Genomic DNA, 22,247 nt, shown 5'->3' with positions numbered 1-22,247 from the left:
TGTCTTTTTATTTTTACATTCTGAAAATTACTAGTAAAAATCTTTGATACACATACATACATATGATCACGTCTTTATCCCTTACGGGGTAGACAGAGCCAACAGTCTTGAAAAGACTGATAGGCCACGTTCAGCTGTTTGGCTTAATGATAGAATTGAGATTCAAATAGTGACGGGTTGCTAGCCCATCGCCTAAAAGAAGAATCCCAAGTTTATAAGCCTATCCCTTAATCGCCTTTTACGACATCGATGGGAACTAGATGGAGTGGTCCTATTCTTTTTTGTATTGGTGCCGGGAACCGCACACCACTAATACAAAAAAGGCAAAAATCTTTGATCAAAGGAATAATAATAACGAAGGTGGGATTGAAGTGCATTTCAACAAAAGATGTTTAATAAATAGAGTACATTCTATTCAAAATGTAAATGTACAACCACATCGATATTTTATTGGTTAGATTATAAAAATTGGACCATCTGTAAGAAGTCCACGCATTACTGTAACAATATTACAAAACAAAAAATCTCTACATAACAGAACTTACAGACATTAGTCAACTTTATTTTATACATACTATGGTACACGATTATTTAACATAATATTCGCCTAGTATATTTTATACATTCTATGTAAAGTAGATAATATTCTTCACTTTGTAATAAGTTAATAAAACTATAAAATATTCTCTTCAGTTAAACATTAGGCATTCAATAAGGCTAATAATGCAGGTATTGGAAACAATATTTGGTGGTTTCAGTGTTCAAATACAACATGAAATATCTATGTAACATATATTTTATACAAATCACTTTGTACTTGGCTTTCAATTGAAAGTTCAATATGTGATGCTACAATACAATGCGTCACTGACAGAATATACAAGTTAAAATTTGTTAAAATACAAACTAATAAAGTGTAGAATTCTGAATCAGTCTGCGAGATATTTGCATTATAACCACCACTTCTTAAATGTAGCACAAAGCATTTTTGGGCCCAAAATATAAAAACTTTACGTAAACTAACATTGTATTTAACTTACAACTAAGATATATAACAGTGCCTCGCATATAAATTGCAGATGGTAGTATGCCAACGATCCATATTATTTAAAATCCAATACATAGCAACGTGCGCGGCAGTGTTTTAGGCCTTAGTGTGTTGTTAGACGCATTCAAATGTCATTCGACTAACCAGTCCAACGATGCTAAAATGCAATATATTTAATTTCAATATTAAATGTGTCAAAAGTAAAATACATACAAACTTTCAATATAGCAGTGTGGTTCCGAAATTTGATTTCAAAAGTGGCCGAAGGGGTATCTAGTAGAAAAATATACAAAGATTTTTTGTCCCAGTTCTTTACGGGTAATGAACTTTCCCGTTTAGCGCGCTATAGAAAATAGAGCTCCACTCTATAATTTAGAATAAGTGGTCAGTAGTGTCAAAATGTGTTGTTGCAGCTAATAGTAAGACCACTAACGGCCACCATAACATCATTCATCCAATTCTGGGTTTTAATTTAATTTACTCTGTCCGTTGCAAGAGACAGCACAAATACAATAAGTATTTATTCCAATTTCTATGGCTTCACTCCACTCGCATATCGATGATTGACATTAAAAAAAATCTCTTTTTTTTTCAAATCACTGGTGTAAAATAGGTTTTAAGTAATATTGCATTGCATCGTAGAAAAAAATAAAATATAAAGAAGTGTAAAAAAATATCTTCTAGATTGAAAAGATTGGATAAGGAGATGTTCTGGCAAAAGGTCAGGTCAGCAGCTTGTATGAAGAGAGTTATGAATACAGATGAAGACTAAAGAATCGTGAAAACACAGGGATCGAAGCAAGTGGAAAATATGGTCACTGCCTACCCCTCCAGTAAAGACTATGTATATATACGACTGTTATAACTTTAACAAAATTTATATAAAAAGAAATAAAAAGATAAGTCGTAACTAATAAGTAGTTATGATATCTATGGACTGATTGTCAATATTATGACACAAAAATCCTTTGTTCATCTAAATCTGTATAAAACAGGTTGAATGAAAATGTGCTAGCATTAACTATTAATAAATTTAAGGGTTAATATTCCTGCATCAACAAAGTAGAATCATAATTACTACGAATGCTGCCAAACTGCCAAGCAATCGATCTTAATTCGAGATTGAGAATTATGAAGAAAAAGTGTTAAGATTACAATTAATAGCTGCTCAAAATTTGCAAGATAACATGTACTTTGTGTGCAATATGGAGCATGTCCAACAGTAAGTTTATTGTTAAAATATTTGTTATCTAAAGCATTTAACAAGATGACACTATGTATAACACACATTTGCTAAATTCATAATCTGTAAACCACATTCTTCAGAAAACATTTGAATATGTATAAAAAGGAATGTTCATTTTACTTTAAAATGTATAATATATCGAGAACTTTATAAACAGTTTATGAACCTAAAGTCGCAGATACCATAGAAAAATACTTTATGAAACACAAATATTTCCAACAAATAAAATCGAAATAAATATTCATTTTGGCCTCGGTATGTATACAGATTTTGGCATTCAAATAAAGACTCACTCTAAAATCTAACTCATGAGTATAATTCAACAATATCTAATTTCATCGATGAACTATTATCTAATATATTTGCTCTTATTTTTCCTTAAATTATAAGCTGCAAAATAACGTCTACGCACTCCTAGCTCCGTCACTGTCGAGGCTCACTAGCGAATGTTATTTACAAAGTGTACACGATCGTTCAGGTCCGCCGTCCCCGAGCCGAGCCGGCGTCAGTCGGCGCGCGAGGTCTCCGCGAAGCTGTCGTCCAGGTACTGCAGCGCGGCCGAGCCCAGCCCCGCGCTCAGCGCCTCGAAGCTCACGCTCTGCTCCACGAACGCGCCGTGCGGCGGCGGCGGCTCCGCGCGCAGCCCCAGGCTCCAGGGGTCGCGCTCGGCCGCGCGCCGCGCCGCCGACGCGAACGGCGGCAGCGCGCCCCACGCCGGCGGCGCGCACGCCGGCGGCTGCTCCGCGAACCCCGCCGCGCCCCACACCAGCGACTCGATGCTGGCCGCGCCCCACGCGCTCTGCTCCGCCGGGCCGTGGCTGAGCACCGGCTCCGGCGCTTTGTTGAGGCGCCCGTACGCGTCCTGGCGCGGCTGCGCGCCGAGCGGGCCCTGCTTGAGCGGGCTGTAGCCGCCGAGCCCGGGGCTCTTGGTGTGCGCGTAGAGCCCCGCGTCGGCGCCGGCGCGCGGCGAGTAGGGGCTCTGCAGCGCGCGCTCCTGGCGCGCCAGGGGGCTGTAGCGGCCCGGCGTCTTGTTGCAGGCGCTGCGCAGGTCCGGCTTGAGGCCGGCGCCGGGGTCGGGGCTGGCGTGGCTCGACGGGTGGGGAGAGAACGGCGCGTGGTGTTTCGGCATCGGACTGTAGCTGCCGGTGTTCCAGGCCGCGGGTTTTTGCAAATCGGACTTTACCATCTGGCTCGTATCCGGACTGGGCTGGGCCGAATATGGGCTTGGCTGGGATGAGTAGGGACTGGGTTGGGTGGAGTAAGGACTTGGTTGTGCGGAATAAGGGCTGGGTTGTGCGGGACTCGGCTGTGCAGAATAAGGACTTCTTTGAGACGAGAACTGATCTTGACGCGGCATCGGACTTCCATAGTTCCAGTTAGGAGTCTTCATATCCTGTTTTACGCCTAACATTTCAGGGCTAGGTTTATTTTCAAGGGAAGTAGTAGGACTGCACTGTTCGATCACTTTACCATGTTTTAATTTTATATGACTATCTAATCTATTCAGAGGACTCGCTTCCGATTTATAGGTGGGAGTTGTTTTGAACTGACCTAAATTCCATGAATTATTACATTTAATCGATTCTTGCTGTACTTCAGGACTATGCTGAACTTGGCTATCTGGTTTAGAGGCGGGACTAAAGGAAGGGCTACCTAAATCAGTCTTTCCAGGTTCAGACCTAGGAGTGGAAGAGGAATCTGGCTTAGACTGTCTCAGGGGGCTTAACAACTGGGGTGTAGTATTTCCAGCAGATTTTTTGCTAACTAGAGAATTATCCAAAACCTCTTTGTTTGCAGATAACTCTATAGTTTTTCTATCTGGTGAAGATTTTGTAGAGCCTTGAGTTGGAGTTTGCCTTGATATTGGCGAATCCATTACTGATTTAGGCTCTTGGAATATTGAAGAGGAAGACGTTTCTTGAGATTTATGTTCCACTTTATTGCCCGTTGCGTCAGCTGTACCATCTTTAGGAGAACTTTTCACTTCAACCTCAGACTTGGAATCGGCCTCTGATTTTTTAACATCTTTTTTCTTTTTCTTTACTCTATCATTTGCTGTGTCCTCTTTGTCTTTGACCTTTTCAGGATCCAAACTATCCTTTAGGTCCTGCAATTCTTTGCCCGTATATAATCGTTTCATTCCTCTCGGTAGAGCTCGACACGAACTTAGATTTATTGATTCTATGTGTGGACATTTCAAAAGTACTTTCTTGACTGGCTCCAAAGACACAGATGATCCGCAAAGATTGAGAATTCTGAAAAAGACATTTTAAGTTCACTGAAATTACTTATATGTACTTACTGATTTATTAGTGTTAACAAACAACTCGAACTTACTTCGAGGCTAACTCTAACTCTCTCGCTAGGCTAACTTTTTTATATATATTATATATATATATATATATATGTCTGTGTGAAACATATATATATATGTTTCACACAGACACAGACATGTCAAACTTATAACACCCATCTTTCCGGCAGGGGTTAAAAACGAAAATAAACAGACAAGTTCCTAATAAAATCCACCTGGTCCGCGCGTCCTGTTTTCGCCAACTACCGCAGTTTAGTATTTGGGCGATTGTGTGCTTCAGTACTTAAATAATATTTTTATTAACAATTACAATGATTGTATATAATATTTTGCCTCTTGCCACTATGCTGTTGGAACACTCATTGGAATAACTTTCTAGATGTTCATCCCATAAAGCAGCTCCAATGGCTCAATAGGTCATTTTACATCGTGAAATGTTAAAAAAAAAATTATTTTTTTTTTGAGATAGACTTGTTACACACGGCACATATCTTAGAAGAATGCCCATTTTGAGAAGAACATAATATGAGAATGGACAGTTGCCCCTTGTGAGTAATGCACATTGTGCGAAATTAACATTTTTGAGTGATTCAAGTGCTCATTTCGCGAAGTGCTTATTTTGCGTTAGTTGGATCCATCCAGAGTACATAAGAGCGGCGGACGCCCAGGACAAGTCCAGCTCCAGCAGAGTGGCACCGCTTCTCATAGAAGGCTATACAAGTACACCTGTGCCCGCGTTACCTGAGCTTGCTGCTGGAGTCTGCCAGCGCGGCCACAGCGTCGTCCAGCACGCGAGCGGCGGACGCCCAGGACAAGTCCAGCTCCAGCAGAGAGTGGCACCACTTCTCGCAGATCAGCTCGAGGCAAGCGTTGCTTTGGCGGGTCACATTGCAACCTGTGTCGGCGAAGTATCATTGGTCAGAGAGTATTCTTGTAGTAGGATAATATATGATCATGCGGTTTCCGACAAAGATTTTTATGGCCATAAGAAGCAAGGAATGTATAACAGTAAATAATATCCTACTCTACTTCTTAGTCTAGTAGTTTTTCAGAGAATGTAAGAAAAATCTAGAGCCCGTCTTCCAGCTCATTACAAAGTGACCTATATATTATATCAGTACACACCTCCCAGAAACAAATGCTGCAAATCCCATGCTGGTACTCGCACTAGCCCAGAGTCAGTCAGCCTCTGTAGTCCTCTCAGGTCCAGCAATCTCAACCTTGTGGCTCCTCGCACAAGTCTCTCTAAAGCCTCGTCCCCCAACTTATACTCGCCCACGCAACCGCGCTCAGTCGCCGCGTCGCCCGCTATTGATAGCTCTTCTAATTGCGTCCAACCGTTTGTTTCCATCTGTAACAAAAGCAGGATCGACATAAACGTGAGAGATTTTGAGGATGTAAGTTTGTTGCCTTTACATGTAATAAACAGGCTGATTGAAGCATGTTAATTGACTGCTGGGATACCATTTGTTTGCCATGTGACCCACACGGAACCACGCTAGGTGAACTCCTAGTAGAGTAGGTCATTACTGACCACTACGGGACTAAGACTTTACATTTTTTGGATCCTCTTTTTCGATAATCACGTGAGAAATAGTTCAGACGTGAGTCACTCTCTCCCTTACACTAGTATATTCCCAGTTGCACGTTGCACCAACGAAGTGAGTGGTATGGTGTAAGTATCTGATTATGGGTTAGATAATTAGATAATACTTTCGGATCGTGGTCATCGGCAAACTCTGCAACTAACAGGAGAAAATGATCAATTCAATCCAAGTTAAAAAGTTTGGGGCGGCTCATTTATCAGTGAGAGTCGTCAAAAGTCAGAACATAAAATAATATAGAAATACCCACCTGTTGTGAAGTAGTTGCATTAGCGAGTACAAGCTGTGAATTGGCGGCTCGAAACACCCTCATCTTAGGGCAGCCCTTCTGCAAAGCTTCCAGCGGCACCGACGCGGGGTGCGAGATAGCTTGCACGCCCGATATGTCCAAAACTTCCAGATTTTCGCAATAGGACTGCAATGTGATGCAAACAATGTAATTGGTTATCCATCCATTACGTTATCCCCCATCCCACATCAGATTTCAAATCACAAGCTAAAGGAAATAAGGACAAATTGGCTTTTGCGCGATACACTAGATTTTCCAAAAAAAAGCCTATGTCAAACCTGAGGTCAAAGCTATTCTATCTTTGCCGAAAAAAAAATGCTAAACAAACAAAAATACAAATCTTTTTTTGTTTTGAATGAGGCGATTATCATATAAATTAGCTTACCGCGACCGAAGACAGTATCTGCGGTAACGCGGTAAACTTATTATTGGCGAGCGTGAGGTGCGTGAGTCTGGCGCCGAAGTTCTCACAGATCCGAGCCATCGACGCCGCGGACAGGCATGTACTCGAGCCACCCGTCTCCGACTGAAAAAAAGGTTTGTTAAAGTCCACCTTTTTAACGTCTTAGAACTGAATGCGTGTTAATGGTCTTAGAACTGAAAATGCGGTTGACCAGAATAAGTGAACCCCACACCCTGAACATCCATCGTCGACCTTATCACAACAGTTCTGTTGTACGAGGCCGGCACTGAAAATTTCGGGAATCAAGGAATTGACACAACATTACTATTAAAAAACGTATTTATTGGTTTTCGAAGTATTTTGCGCGAAATTTGACAAACTTTTGCGTACGATAGAACCAATCATTGAAGCAAGCCTTCCATTCGGAAGTTGGGGTCTCTAAAATGGCCGTTTTGTAGGCGTCCAAAGCTTCTTCAGGTGATGAAAATCTCTGACCACGCAATTCATTCTTTATTTTAGGGAAAGTATAGAAATCATTTGGGCTTAGGTCAGGGCTGTACAGCGGATGGTCTAATATTTCTATATTTTCTTGCTCCAAAACTCTTTTGTACTGTGCGCGGTTTGAGAACTCGCATTCAAAGCCACTTCTAAAGTCATAATAAATCATTGCTCTTAAACTTTCTCGAGTCAATTCCATTTTCTCAATGACTAAACAAGTTTGACAAGACCTCGGGAAAAGACCGTGAATCTTTTTTTAAATAAATAAATGGTATTCGATTTTTTAAACTATGGTTTTCATTTAAAAAGATTTTAATATGACAGAAACAGTGGAAATATTCCATTCTTAAAACTTTCAGTGCAGCCCTCGTATCTAATTATGGTATGCCTCGTATAAAATAATGGTGTGCCTAATAGATATTAGGTTTCGGATTTTGTTCAAATGTAATTAGCATAAAACCAAAATTATAAATAAGATTGGCATTTGTCACCAAAAATAATTAAAAAGCATCTTAATGAGAAATGATAAACATTATTCAACCGGTTGCGCTCAATTCCACCGGCCCGGGGCCGTAGTCTGCTAAATAATAAATACTTACCGTCAGTGAGAGATCTAGCCGCTGTAGCTGAGGCAGGCCTTGCAGCAGTGAGAACAGCTGGTCCGGAGTGATGCGACTCCAGCCCGCCACGCTTAGCTCCACCAGTCCAGGACAGTAGTCTGATATGCACGCCAATACCCACGTTATGTTACTAACTTCCCACTGAGCTGTAAAAAGACAAACAAATTTTATGAACAAGTTGTTATAAATAAACCGATTATCAATAGATATGAAAATAGTAGTAGTTTCAATCTAGTAGTTGCATTATACAATCCGTGATCCGTGGTTTTCGAGCGATTGTAACTTAATTGGAAATGTCCGAGATAAAACAAAGGTACGGTTTAATACCTGTATTATTTATAAATCCTCCTTTGAGTGAGCATATCTCAGTATTATTTTCAATGCCACTATTTGTTCTTTGTAGAAAGCTTACCACATAAGTTTAGTAAAATGGAGATCAAACTGATACTTACCAATATTTAAACTTTGACATTGTGTGAGCCGATTTTCCAACAACCAGACCAATTTGAAATCTGTTTTGCACTTTTCTTTTATATGTTGCGTTAAATCTACATTCTTCCATAGCTGTGGCCTACAACTAACACTATGCCATTTCTTACACACCTTACCCAATCTGAAAAAGAGAATCAGACATTTAAGATTAAATAGTCGTACTCCCGTAAATTCAAACAAATTGACTAACGGTTTATGGTAGTGAAGTGATAACATTTATGCGTTTGAAAAATAGGGTTTGACACCTGCTAAGGTTATCTAAATCCAATTTTTTTTTATTCATTTATATGGTCACTTTTATATCCCTGGAGGGGTAGACAGAGCCAACAGTCTTGAAGAGACCGATAGGCCACATTAAACTGTTGGGCTTTATGATAGATTTGAAATTCAAATAGGGACAGGTTGCTAGCACATCGCCTAAAATAAGAATACCAAGTTTAAAAGCCTATCCCTTAGTCGTCTCTTACGACATCCATGGAAAATTAGATGGATTGGTCCTATTTTTACTACGCTTTTATTAGCTTGGGTTGTATGTATGTATGTAACGGAATCTTTGAGCTTAATTTTCACTGGTTTCTAAACGTCTGATCAACTTGGAACTTTGCACACGTATCATTTTTATATTGGTGCAGGTGGTTTTTTTATACATAATAGTTTATTTTAAGCACATAATAGTTTTGTTGTATAAGTTTTATACAGCTGAATGTAACCTTTTAGTATTTGCGAGACTGTTGGCTCTGTCTACCCCGTAAGGGATAAAGATTTGATAATATGGATGTAGTTATATCGATACAAGAAATTGTTGCTTCAATCAGTTTGCCAATCAAATTTCTCCGAATTTCCGTATCTATGGACTCAGGGAGAGAGTCCACCTTAAAACTTTTATTATCATCACTTCATTCTCACTATCATCACTACAAATTATAAAGTAAATACTCTTATTTTCTCTGCCTGTATTTATGCGCTAATCTACGACGGTTGCTAAAGTTACTTTATAAATCAAATTAACCACATCTTTTATGATAACTTTATGATAAAAACAATTATGAGGAAATGCCATACCTAATTACAGAAGGAAGCGTGCCCTGAGAGGACACAACATATTCAAATATCTTTTCTAGAATTTCTTCAGGCATTTGGGCCCAAGGGCTTTGTGGTCCGGGATCCTTAACTTCAACTCCACTAATTCTAGTTCTTTCAGTCTTTTCACTTTTATCTGGAAACAAAAGAACACTACATTACAACTTTTGCATGAACCTAACTAATATTGGTTCATGGTAAAAGCTGCACAAGATGATTGTGTCAAAGGGATGAAGTGAAACCTAAGTTATTTATACTATGAAAGGAGTGAAACTTAGTAACGGAATTTATTTAAACTAGAAGCAATGGCAAATGATGACTAACCCTTATTCTTATTAGTTTTTTTTGTCTTGGGCGTCTTAGGACGCGGGTGGCGCGGCTTCGGTGCTCCGACGCTTATCGCCGCAGCGCCGTCGCCGCGAGGGTCGTACTCCTCGCCCGAGCTCACTTGAACTGGTGATGCCACCCTCTTCTTTTTGGATTTTCTCTGACCGAGATCAGAGATTGACGTCACCGATGGAATCAGTGCGGGTTTAGGTGTTTCACATGTCTGCAAAACATGGTCACATTGATCAAATATTTGTTGTTCCAATAAATTAATTAAAACAAGCTTGGAACTGGGACACTGGAAATACATCATAGATGAAATAGAGATCAAGGACTAAATTGGACATCACAGCCACTTGTATTCCAGTTTATTAAGTATAATACAAGCCATAGTAAATAATAGCTAATAACAAACCAAAACATTCTGAGGATTTCGCCAAACATAACCAATCCCTGAACCTCTGGATGATAATTTAACTATATGTACAGTTATCTGCAAATCCCTATCCACAGTTACTTATATCCATGTTTCCATCAAAACATAAATAAAATGGTAGAAGTGTGTACCTTATAATTATTAGTCTGTACATTGAATTGTATTAAAAAACAATATATTGGAGCCAAATGCGAGAGGGACTCGCGCATAAATGGTTCCATACCATAATCAAGTTTGTTACTAAAATATTTATTTTGTATATTCAAGTTTCTACCTGTAATTGAAATCAGCAAAAAATTGCTTAAAAATAATGTTTATTGTATTGGAATCCCTCCTTCAATAATTATTTATTATTATTTGATATTTTTAAGAGTTTACAGTTTACCTGTTACTATTATTAATATTGAGCAAAAAATGTTACCATTATTAATATTGAGAAATATAATAAGATAAAAACATGTTTATGTGGACCACTCTTAATATTTTAATTTGTTGTTTAAATGGAAATACATATATTTCAACTTTCTACCTATCATGGTGAATGAGATACAGCCTGGTGACAGACAGACAGCGCAGGATTAGTAATAGGTTAGCTGTACTGCCTTTAAACATTTTCAACATACCTATATGAACATAAGAACTAGATGTAGTATGATACAATAATATTTTAAGAAATATATAATCAATGATGATAATGTACTTTTTGATGCATACATAGTCATGGGCAACAGCCACTACAGAATATTAAAAATGTAAAGTACATATGTTTACTTCACATTTTATATATGATCAATCTTTATGAAATTTCACATAAATATGGTTAAAAACAGAGGGGAATATAGGTTGGTACCTATGTAAAACTACACAAAGATTGATTATATATAAAACTAGCTGTGCCCCCATGGAATAGTTATTTTGGACATCATTGAAGCACTCAAGGGTGAATAATTTTCCCTGTTTTTTTCACATTCTTCATTATTTCTTCACTCCTCATAGTTGCAGCGTAATGTAATATAGCCTCAAGCCTTCCTCGATATTGGTCTACTCAACATGAATTTTTCAATTCGAACCAGTAGTTCTTGAGATTAGCACGTTCAAACAAACAAACTCTTCAGCTTTATAAAATTAGTATAGATGTGAAGACATACTTATATACTTAACATTTTAAGATGGCAAAGTGGTATTTGCCATCTAAAGATATTATATCCTAAGCCAAAAAAGTGACAAGTTAAATTGTTCAACAAACTTAAATAATATAGAATTCTCTTTCTGCAAAAGAATTACAAAAACTCTTTGTTTGGTGTATGTATGGACTTAGTTGGCCTTTGATGGCCATTTTTAGTGGAAGCATCGAAGGTTCGGATAAAATATGTTTCTGTTATAACTAACATGTATATATTTATAAATGAGCTAATGTAAAACTGATGAACTAACATAATAATTGGGATAAGTCCCCCATTGTACATATTTTTCCAAATCCAAAAGTTCCAAAATTTAACTGTTTTGTAATTTGTTACATTTCTTTTTATATACAATAAAGAGATTGCAATCAAAAAAAGTATGAATGCCTCCTCCCCGATTAGAAGATCGATCCAGGAGTGGGATTCATGTAATTACAATGAACATCTGCCTTCTGAGCAACAAATTCGCTCTGTGATAGATGAACCTTACCCAGCTCAGATTAGATATTTGTTAACATAGCTAACTTAAAATAAATACTTACTTGTTCTTTGATACTGGTCCTTTTTATTTTAATCTTTAATTTAGTGTCCGTATCCACTATCTGACTTCGATATGTGGGTGTGCACTCACTAGATCTCTTAGATTTCTTTTTACTACGAGAACTACATATACCCAGCATAGACCGGGGTTTACCACTACAAGGAGTCACTGCATGAGTCCTTCTCTCTTTGGAAGAGTTCTTTTTACTCTTTTTTGTTGATAATTGACTTAGTTCATGACTGTACGGTTTGCCACTTTGCCGCGGCAAATTAATTAATGGTAACTTCACACTACACTTAAGCACTTCATCTTCTGAACTTTCCTCTTCCTCCTCAACAGGCTCTTCCCAGTCATCATCATCTTCTTGACATTCACTACTACTGACTAAATTCAGATTTTTTCCACCTTTTACTCGTCTGTTTAAATTGACATGGGCAGGAGTTGAAGGACTGGATTCATGAGAAGAACTTTTTCTCCTCTTGGTTTCAGGAGAAATGCATCCATTGACGCGTTCTGAATGGCGTCGCGAATGCTGCTTGTGTTTTCTGTGGCGAGTTTTCGTTGGAGAAGGCATTGCACCGTTGGCGACCAGCTTTTGCTTTGCGATTTCATCGATGCTCTGCTCAAAATCGGTTTCGAGTTTGACGCAAGAGATGTCGTCGACTTCCTCTGAGCTGGCTCCATCAGGAATGATCTTCGGTAAACGCGGATCAGGGAAGAGGTCCTTACGGACGGTCAGCCTCATCGCTGGCTCCGCATTCGCGGCCTCATAATCGCCGTTCACGGGGCTCGTGCGACCCGACATGCCGTCCGCCTCCCACCACCCTCGAGTACCACTTTACTTCTATATACCGCTCACCTGTCCGCGAGGTAAACAATCAGTTTGACACATCACATTTTCACTTTGTGGCATAGGTACACGATTTGCCAATTCTTACCCGATGATGTGATCATCTTTATGATAGTAAACAATGGATGCAATGAACATTATAATTTCTTTACTTTGCACTTCTTGTGACAGTTCCAAGATTCTTTTTTCTTCACGTATTCGCATTTTAGGTCATCCATGTTCATGTAACGTTGTGATTGCGAAAAACAAAGTATGGATCATTTTCGCGGACACTTACACTCGTTTCTTAGGTGATTATTGATAAAATGTACACTCCTTGAGAGTATAGACATATTATACACTGAATCTTAATTATTTTCGTCGACTACGAGTTGATGAAAACTGTTGACCTTGTTTAGAAGCTTATTATGTTTCAAATTTTAATCAACAGATGCAGACATTGTCACAAAAAAGTTGTCCAATTTCTCCAATATAACCTTGGATAGTCGTACACATTATATTCTTGAATTGCGTATTTGAAATTTCAATTATTAAGTACAACCCTAATTTATGACTGTAATAACACTGTATGCAAAAAAGAAAATTTATATCTATTTTCAAATACATCTGTAACTTTTTCATATATTTTATACGATTTCACGCAAGACGTTCTTACAAACATAACAAATATTAAACAAACATAACTTTACTAAATAGATATATATAGTTACAAGAGATGGCGTTACTAGTATAATTTATATAAATTCAATAGCCATTGGAAAGGAGGACCAATAGTCTATTCACGGTCGTTGATAAAGCATTTGTGATATCTTTCCTCTCCCTTGATTCTACAGATTACCGTTAGGTATAGAACGAGAGAGATAAATAAGTCATCAAACAATGTTCGTGAATAACTTCGGAAGGCGTAGAAACACGAATCGCAAAAGAAATTGCCATAAAATGAGCAAGTAGAACCGTGGAAATGGAAATCACTATATATTTTTGTTATTGAACTAAAGGTAGGTAAATTCTGACCCGAAAAACCTCGAACAAAATAAAAATCGAATTGACGCCATTGTCTGTCAAAATCTAAATGTCATTTTTATTGTATTGTAATGAGAAAGGGATGGTAAATTAGTTTTGAATTGTTATATATGACTTCTTGTTGTTGTTTATTATGTTGAAATTTTATATTCTACGTGACGTGTGTAATGAATGTATTGTGTGTGTGTGACGTCCGTCGCAGTGATAATGATGTGATAACCTATACGGTCTTTCTGTAGCACAAGTACATAAAAGCGGTGAGTCATATTTATATTTATTACATACATTTGCTTTATAGGTATCGATGATCTCATTTGGTAGTTGTACGTTGGTGATTTTTACCTACCTACCTACTGTACGAATGAACGCTTTTTATCGAATAACCTACTTAGTTATTTGGCCAAACCAAAAATCGTGCCAGGTAGAGAGAAAGAAAACCTAGAAAGCGTTATAAATAACGCTTTCTTATATAGGTATTATTTAAATGGGTAACCTTCTTGGTTCTTTAAAAATACATAGATATTAAATACCTTAAAAAATAAAAAGTTAGATATTATGATGGTCCATCGAGATCTCGGTGATAAAGGAGTGCCAGAAGTCTTCATCCTCCGCGACCAAGTGTGGTCGTATATAATATTTACGACAACATTGCGTGGCGTGGTGTCGGAATGGAAAATATTAAATTGTTGGAAATGGAAAGTCGGAATGGGTTGATCTCCAAGAGTTCCTAATTTGCCAATCACCACTGAGGGCGAATGAAGTGTTCACTCAACCCTTTTTGTCGGTCTTTGTCAGGCGGCGCTATGATCTGACATAATATGGTTTGGTTGCTATGGATGATAAGGCAAGAAAGAGTGTGCCTTATTTTTTTATTGTTTTTGTTACCTTTATGGCTATTGCTCCCGCTTATCACTTTCAAGAGTCATTAAGTACCTACCGGCCGTATAAATACATAGACCTGCACCTGCAACCTTTCCAGACTCTTTGGGATCACAAATATACCATCAAGCATCACTGTGACAAAGTCGCTGTTATGTGGGTCTTTCCTTCGCAATAACGTTGAAATCAATTTCCAGGACGAGAAAAGAATATATTCTAATTCCCAAGCTATTTGAACAGGTCTAGATGCCTGGGTGGGTTCAGCTGGGTTAATAGTTGCCGCTCATGTAAATGGACGGATGTGATGAGAGTCCTCCACTTGTATCATATGTCCTATAGGTAGGTACTCGATCATCGGACACATTTTGTTTCACCGTTATCAAGTGGCTCCTTTCTACGTATTCGTACTCCACGTTCGTTCCCTCTATCCTACTCCTACTACTATTATAAAGGCGAAAGTTTGTATGGATGTTTGTTACTCTTTCACGCAAAAACTACTGAACCGATTACCATGAAATTTGGTATGTAGGTAGCTGAAGACCCAGAATAACACATAGGCTACTTTTTATCCCAGAGTTCCCGCGGGATTGATAGGGTTTCCATGCGGACGAAGTCGCGGGCGGCCTCTAGTTCGAAATATAAAAACCTACACCAGCGCGATGTTTTCATTAAAAAAACAACATTTATGGGGGCTCATTGGCGAATATACCGTTGATTAGACACAAACATAACATAAAATCACGCCTTTTTCCCGGAGAGGTAGGCAGACTACATCTTTCCACTTGCCACGATCTCTGCATACTTCCTTTGCTTCGTCCACATTCATAACTTTCTTCATGCAAGCTCGGCGGTTTCGGGTACTCTTGACCTGACCCTCTGCCAGGACTAAATATCACACATTTTAGAAATAGATTAGAGGACTGAACATAAGTAACCTCCTGTCTGAAACTACCCTTACCAGATAGACCTGCATCTGCCCACGGGAAGCTGGACGGTTGCTCGGGATAGATATATGGTTCATCAAAAACGAACGCTGCCGGCACTAAACACCTACACGGCGCGCTCTTTGGTCTCTTTCTAAGGAGTGGAAGTTTGGAGGCATTGCGGCGGCGGGGTCACTCTCCAATATACCTGTTTTGGCATAAGGTGTTATTGACACGCCTATCAATTCAATCCAAAACTGCTGTGTAGTTGGAGAATTAATCGCTCTTAAATAAATAGAGATAGAACCAAGATATATTTCTCCATTATAATAGACTAGCGGCCCACCACGGCCTCGCTAGTGCCATGTCATTTAGCACCTCTAACCGGGGAAGTAATTTCCATTGGTTAAGTAGGTATTTTAGAAAATTTGCCCTTACAAACAAAGAAAGTTAGAAACTATTTGCCTATTTTTATAATATCCGTATACTCACCGTCACAGGAAAATAACAAGAACCGCACGTTTAAAAATTTCCTAGAAAGTTTATAAACTTTCGTAGGATTCTAAACTAGAGATGAATTGTTATTACGTCCATATTTCCGTAAATTGATAAACTGACCTAACTCACGCGTATAAAAATAACAAAGCAATGGTGCGCTCTGATTGCTTAAATAATTCACGTGTTCCATTTCTTTCCTCTCCTCCACCATTGATAGCTACGGTGCATAAACAAATCTGTATGAAGTTTTAAATGTTGCTATTGGTTTAAAACTTTAAAAATAGTTTTATTTTGTTACTTATGTTTACTAAAGTAGACCCATAATGAGCGACATAGAAACTGCCACTGTTAACATCGACCTGTGAAAGAGCTGTGTGCTATTTTCCGTATTTTAAAAAAGCTTAAAATTAAACTTTCGTCTGTAATTGGTCGAACCGTTTAGTCTTCCGAATTAACTTCCGTAAGTTTATAAATTTATCACATAAGGTCGCAAATTGATAAATTTGCGAAAATGTCGACGTAATTAAAATTTAATACAATTCATCTTTCGTTTAGAATCCTTCGAAAGTTTATAAATTTTCTAGGAAGTTTTATTATCTTGCGGTTCTTGTTATTTTACGGTGACATATATATGGTATAGATAAAACCAAGGTACAAAATAAAGTCTATTGATATTATACTTTAATACTCGTAAACTATACTATTCCTACTGTAAATTGTCGAATCCTAAGGTCTAACATGCATGTAATCCCACAAGTGTTAATATATATGTATGAATTATATTTCAGGTTATTCTCTATGTACCTTATTATAATGTATTCCTTTTTCATAAATGCGTAACTTTCATGCAAAAATACCGACGTAGGTACTTAAGCTAACCACCGGAACTTTCAACCTTCATCACTGTAAAAAACTGTAACCGACGAAAAAAATGTTAAATCGTCCTCATACATAGTAATCAGTTTGAAAGTTATTGTACTAAAGTAATAGGTAATACTTTTATGCGAAGATTAACCATGCTCAACATTTTATTGTTCCAGATCGCTTGGCTTAGAACAAGAACTTCGTAGTGAAGGATTTGTAACCGCATACGGCGGTGTCTATATCGTGTAGCATACACCGCAAGTAATCAGGTATCAGGCAGACTCGTATGTCAATGTGATATCAGTGTAGTGAGGTGGTGGTGCAGGGTGAGGTGACTCGAGTGATGCCCGGCGCGGTGATGCAGAGGCATGGTGGACGCGGCTGCGGAGCGCCGGCCGGACGCCGCCGCTGTCTGCGATGCTTCTTCCAGCCTCATCAAGTGAGTATATTGCACATATATTTGCATGGTGTCCAATTGTTATGTTAAAATATTAATCTTTGTTAGGTCACATATCCATAATGATATGATATGATGATTTTATTTATATAATATAGAAAATGTCTGCTGCATTTAAATCAAATGAAACAAATTACCAATTCGTTTGACCTTCCAGTACATTTGAAACCGATAACTGACAAATTGCGTCCGCAAAGAACAGTTTGATTAATATTCATTGCTCTCCAGCGAGACCATAATGTCGAAGTCTATTGACCATTGGCTTTTCCCGTTGACCTTAGATCCGTAGACATGACCTGCTATCATTCTATTGAGCCTATTGACATTCATGTCATTTATTTGGTTTGGACATAATATTCTGCATCGTCGTTTTAAAGATAAGAGAGGACGCAGACTTAGAATATTTTGCGTTTCATTTATTAAAGGCTTAAAGGACTTTTTATAAGAATTCATCATCAAATCAATACTTATTTATTTTTAAAGACGATGAATGGTCACTCGGTCTAGTAGTGTTAGGAGAAAGCTGGGAAATTTCAGCTTTCTACCTTTCTAAAACATCTCTCCAATTTTACTACTATGTGATATAGTTGCGGAAAAAAGGTAAAAAAAAAATATTCGTTCGTAAAATATAACTTGAGTAAATGTACAATTGCACATGAACTTATAATTAATTACGAGTAAATCCCCGAAATCCAGCAAAAACGTAGGCGAACTTCAATGACTGTAGTACTAGCTGTGCCCGCGGCTTCAACCGCGTGTACGAAAATAACTTTATTTTGGGCATCGTTGAAGCCCTCAAGGATGAATAATTTTCCCCGTTTTTTTCACATATTCCATATTTCTTTGCTCCTTATAGTTGCAGCGTGACGTATATAGCCTAAACCATTCCTCGAAAAATGGTCTATACAACGCAAAAAGCATTTTTCAATTCAAACCAGAAGTTCCTGATCAAACTCTTCAGCTTTTATAATATTAGTATAGATGTTTGCCATAAAGCAATGTTCTGATTTAAATATTTTCAGTTAAATTTTTAAGTTAAAATCACAGATGTAATGTTTGTTTATCCTTTCTCAACATAAGCTCGTGTTGGCATGTTTCTAGGCAGCCATGTAACGCAGCCCCCTTTGTGTAGTTAAAGGGTACTTATCATACGGGCGGAGCTGCGAGCGAATCCTAGTTATTTCATAGTTTGAAGTTTTTGATATGATGTTATAATGTCTGTAACTTAACCCAGTATCTATACAATTATTTAATATATATTGAATATAATATGTTGGATGCGTAGTTAAATATAACGAGTCTATTGACGACATTGTCCTAGTGGTATTGTATGCAACACAGCAAATTGTTTGATTAGTTGTAAGCTGAGCTGGGCATACAATATAGAGTGAGTTAAATGAGAGCACCGATACGACTCGTCACGGCTGCGCGTTATCAGAAGTCGTGGGTTGTTTGTGTGCACTATACTACACAGCTATTCGACAATGTGTGCGCTTTATAGTAGCGGTTCCTGGAAACGCGAGTAGGTTTCGCAGAAACGATCGACTGTCGCGCGTGTTTTCAGCAATGAATGCTCGGTCAAGGCTCTCCCCTGAATATTACGAAATGTTTGTTCTATGAGTCTCGTCTGTGAAAAGAGGCCTTATTTTTTTTTATTTGACTCTAAGTCTATATCATCCAGACATGAGTTAATGCGCGCAAACTTAAGACTTACTATTAACAACTTTAACGGTTTAGGAAAAAATGCTACAAGCAAAAGGCCCTGAGCAGAAAAACTACAACGATGAATCGTTTTGTGTTAGCGTAATAAGGCTACGAAATGTTTCACTCGGCCACGAAAATATAATTGTACGATTAGGTCAGTTATTCTTAAACATATTTGTTTGAACGAATAGTTATTTGCATGGCTTATATAACCAACGTTTTAGTCATCAAACAACTTAATCCTTAATTTTTACTTGCATCGTCTGCAGTTGAGACAATATTCTTATGGATAAATATTTTTCTTATCTTCTTATGCACTGTAAAATGTCGAAGTAATATAAAAGCTGGCTAGCTATTATGTATCATTATAATAAGCTAACAAAAAATTTTTCAACAGCTGCAGCCAAACCATCACTGTGTTTTACAACACTATTAACTCCGAAAAAGCAAATATTACGACATAGGTAGCTACATTTACTATCTTATCATCGTATATAACAGCGTCCTTTGTGCATGTTATTTTTTATCCTACTCTACAGGTTTATCTGTGTCTGAAATGTAATGAATGTTTGCTATTCTAGAGGTACCTATGTTGTGCACGTGTTTGATTGAAAATATTATACGTGTTTTACCTGGCGTTGACTTCTCTGGCCCGGTTGCGCCTGAGACCTCTGTTCTGCTGTGTTGTCTGGGTGCACAGGTTCTCGTTTCGAATCTCCTGTACATTTGACCATCAGATAGACAGCGGTCTATCTCTTCAATACCCTATTAATTTATTTTTCAACCGTCTTATGTGCGATACCGACCGCCTTACAAGTTATGCCCGTTTGAGTCGCCATGTGCATTTCGAATGCACTGATTTTATTTTCTGAGAAAAATAAATATTTTCCCTAAAATGTCAACATTTTTGTTAAAAATAAATCTGATTTTCATGAAATCTGTAACTAGAATGTAAATGCCTGTAAATAAAATACAAAAAACCTTACAGAGTCTAGTTATACTAAGGAATAGCGATCTTTACTTGTTTTTCAATATTCGGGAGACTCGACTGTGCGTCCACCTCAAAATAATGAAAATGTTTTCAGGAATATTTCCTTAGAAGACAATTTTTCCCTGGAGGTGAGTTTACATTCGGATGTCTGTACTATTACCCTGTACCTTAATATAGTAATAGAAGTCAAAATGTCAAACTATTCTGTTGAGACTATTGCCATTATAACGACACACTAACAACGCAACAACAACATTACTCGTAAGACGCACGGTTTCTTGTCAGATCACAATGGGATCTATTTCTACGGCATAGCGCCGCTATCCCCGTGTGCAACGTTGCATGCATTCTGAGCGCACGACACCCTGTTTGATCTTTTTCAGGATACGTTTTCTTCAGCTTGGGTACGGAAAAAATTCAAGTTATAAGGAGACTGGTGTCTCTGTCTATCCCACAAGGGGTATTGTCGTGAAAATATTTGTGTAGGTGTGTAATAAGGCTTTGGTTAGACTTTCGCTATTTTCTTCTTTGGATGCCCAGAAGGGACTATGAATCTCCATTAACAACGGTATTTAGTTTCCTTTGCTTTCGTTATAAGTTTCTCTTTTTTTTTGGTTCTTTTTTTAACGTTCAAAGATTTTACATATCAACTTTGATCTGAAATCTGTGCTAAATTGGTACCTATTTACTGAAAATTTTCATTGTACGGAGATGCTGCCTCTGATGATCTGTCTTGTCTTCGAAGGCGCGTAGGTCTGGTCGCTGCCACATGCCGTGCCACCCGCTAAATTCGTCGGTGACGGCTCGAGGGGCCGCGGCTGGTGGCGGGGCGGGGACTATTTTCGTCTGGCGGCCACGTTTGGAAAAGGCGCGGTGACGTCACGATCTTCCACAGCGATGATGCCATCGGGCGTCCGCGACACGCACTGGCCGCCTTGCCAAAATATCGCAACAAGCTCCTCACGATCAACTTTATTTTGGTAATTGTTTGATGACGGACGTTGCCACGATGCGCATTGCTTGAAGCAAATCTGAAAATATTGGCGGTTTTTAAATGCTCTGCAATTTATGTTTTGCCAAGTTGCCACAAACTCAATCGTTTTTTTAATATTTACTATTGTTACTGGTAAACGGTTGTTGCCACATTTATAATATATTTGTCGATGTGGCAACCAATATATTTCATTTATTTTGCAATACATACATACATATGGTCACGTGTACTCGTATATTACTTGCGGGGTAGACAGAGCCAACAGGCTTGAAAAGTCTGAATGGTCACGTTCAGCTATTTGGCTTAATGATAGAATTGAGATTCAAATAGTGATAGGTTGCTCGCCCATCGCCTAAAAAGAATCCCAAGTTAGTAAGCCTATCCCTTAGTCGCTTCGTCGTCTTCTTTAACAACATCCATGGAGAGATGGAGTGGTCTCATTCTTTTTTGTATTGGTGCCGGGAACCACACGGTACTTTGCAATCATCATCACATTGGCGTTTCTCGGAGTCCAAGTGTATCCACGGTCATGAAGTGGATAAGTAAGGTTACACGGAGCGATTGCCTTCTTGCGCTCCTTATCGTGCCGCATTCTGTAGACGAGTATAAATAAAAAAGCAATTTGTTTGCTCTGGACCACAAAGACTACATCAAACAAATAACCACGCAAATTACTAAAATACCTCATCATTTTCTCTTCAACTATCGCTCAAATTAATGACACATTAAAGTAGAGAATTGAAAAATATGACAGTTATAGCAACAGTATCGGAGAGACATTGTGTAACTAGTGTAAAGATGTATACGTGTGATACAGCTGTACTGTTATCAGCACAAGTTTGCAAAGCCTCGCTCTTACTAAGAGCGCCTTTGTTAATCGTACAAATTGTACCTACTTCAACTTGATTTGGGTGTTCAACTAAATTTTCTTTATCTTCTTGTTATTGTTATAGTGTGAACTGTAATTTGATCAAATTATTTTTTT

General features: G+C 38.3%; 2 protein-coding genes across 7 annotated transcripts in view; one reads left to right on the top strand and one right to left on the bottom strand.

The window, feature by feature from the left end:
* Positions 1-366: 366 nt before the first annotated feature.
* Positions 367-13,536, bottom strand: LOC106138641 (uncharacterized). The gene is made up of 10 exons (XM_060954392.1): positions 12,081-13,536; positions 9,919-10,144; positions 9,577-9,730; positions 8,475-8,635; positions 8,002-8,168; positions 6,887-7,027; positions 6,463-6,627; positions 5,734-5,959; positions 5,350-5,503; positions 367-4,549 (listed from the first exon to the last, which is right to left on the bottom strand). The coding sequence occupies exons 1-10, from the start codon at positions 12,882-12,884 to the stop codon at positions 2,800-2,802; spliced, it is 3,948 nt and encodes a 1,315-aa protein (XP_060810375.1). The 5' UTR covers positions 12,885-13,536; the 3' UTR covers positions 367-2,799.
* A 176-nt stretch (positions 13,537-13,712) lies between these two features.
* LOC106138682 (uncharacterized) overlaps positions 13,713-22,247 on the top strand; it is a 45,110-nt gene continuing 36,575 nt past the window's right edge. For 2 of the 6 annotated variants that reach the window (XM_060954675.1, XM_060954672.1), the window contains exons 1-2: positions 13,713-13,927; positions 17,293-17,555. In XM_060954675.1, coding sequence (XP_060810658.1) covers positions 17,485-17,555 — 71 coding nt within the window. In that variant the 5' untranslated portion in view covers positions 13,713-13,927; positions 17,293-17,484. Of the gene's footprint in view, positions 13,928-13,949; positions 14,210-15,961; positions 15,978-17,292; positions 17,556-22,247 lie in introns of those variants that run through there. The other 4 variants (XM_060954678.1, XM_060954673.1, XM_060954679.1 and 1 more) reach the window with 4 other exon arrangements.

This window comes from Amyelois transitella, chromosome 4, assembly GCF_032362555.1.
Source record: "Amyelois transitella isolate CPQ chromosome 4, ilAmyTran1.1, whole genome shotgun sequence".
NCBI classification, from domain to species: domain Eukaryota; kingdom Metazoa; phylum Arthropoda; class Insecta; order Lepidoptera; family Pyralidae; genus Amyelois; species Amyelois transitella.
The sequence above is the reverse complement of the archived record's forward strand: the minus strand, read 5'-3'. Positions and strand labels throughout refer to the sequence as shown.

Excerpts from the sequence above, each read along its gene's own strand:
- LOC106138641 (XM_060954392.1), bottom strand. The coding sequence starts at position 12,884 with ATGTCGGGTCGCACGAGCCCCGTGAACGGCGATTATGAGGCCGCGAAT. Across the intron at positions 8,636-9,576 it reads ACGCTTCCTTCTGTAATTAG|ATTGGGTAAGGTGTGTAAGA; the intron begins GTATGGCATTTC and ends TCTCTTTTTCAG. Across the intron at positions 5,504-5,733 it reads GCAGCATTTGTTTCTGGGAG|GTTGCAATGTGACCCGCCAA; the intron begins GTGTGTACTGAT and ends TCGCCGACACAG.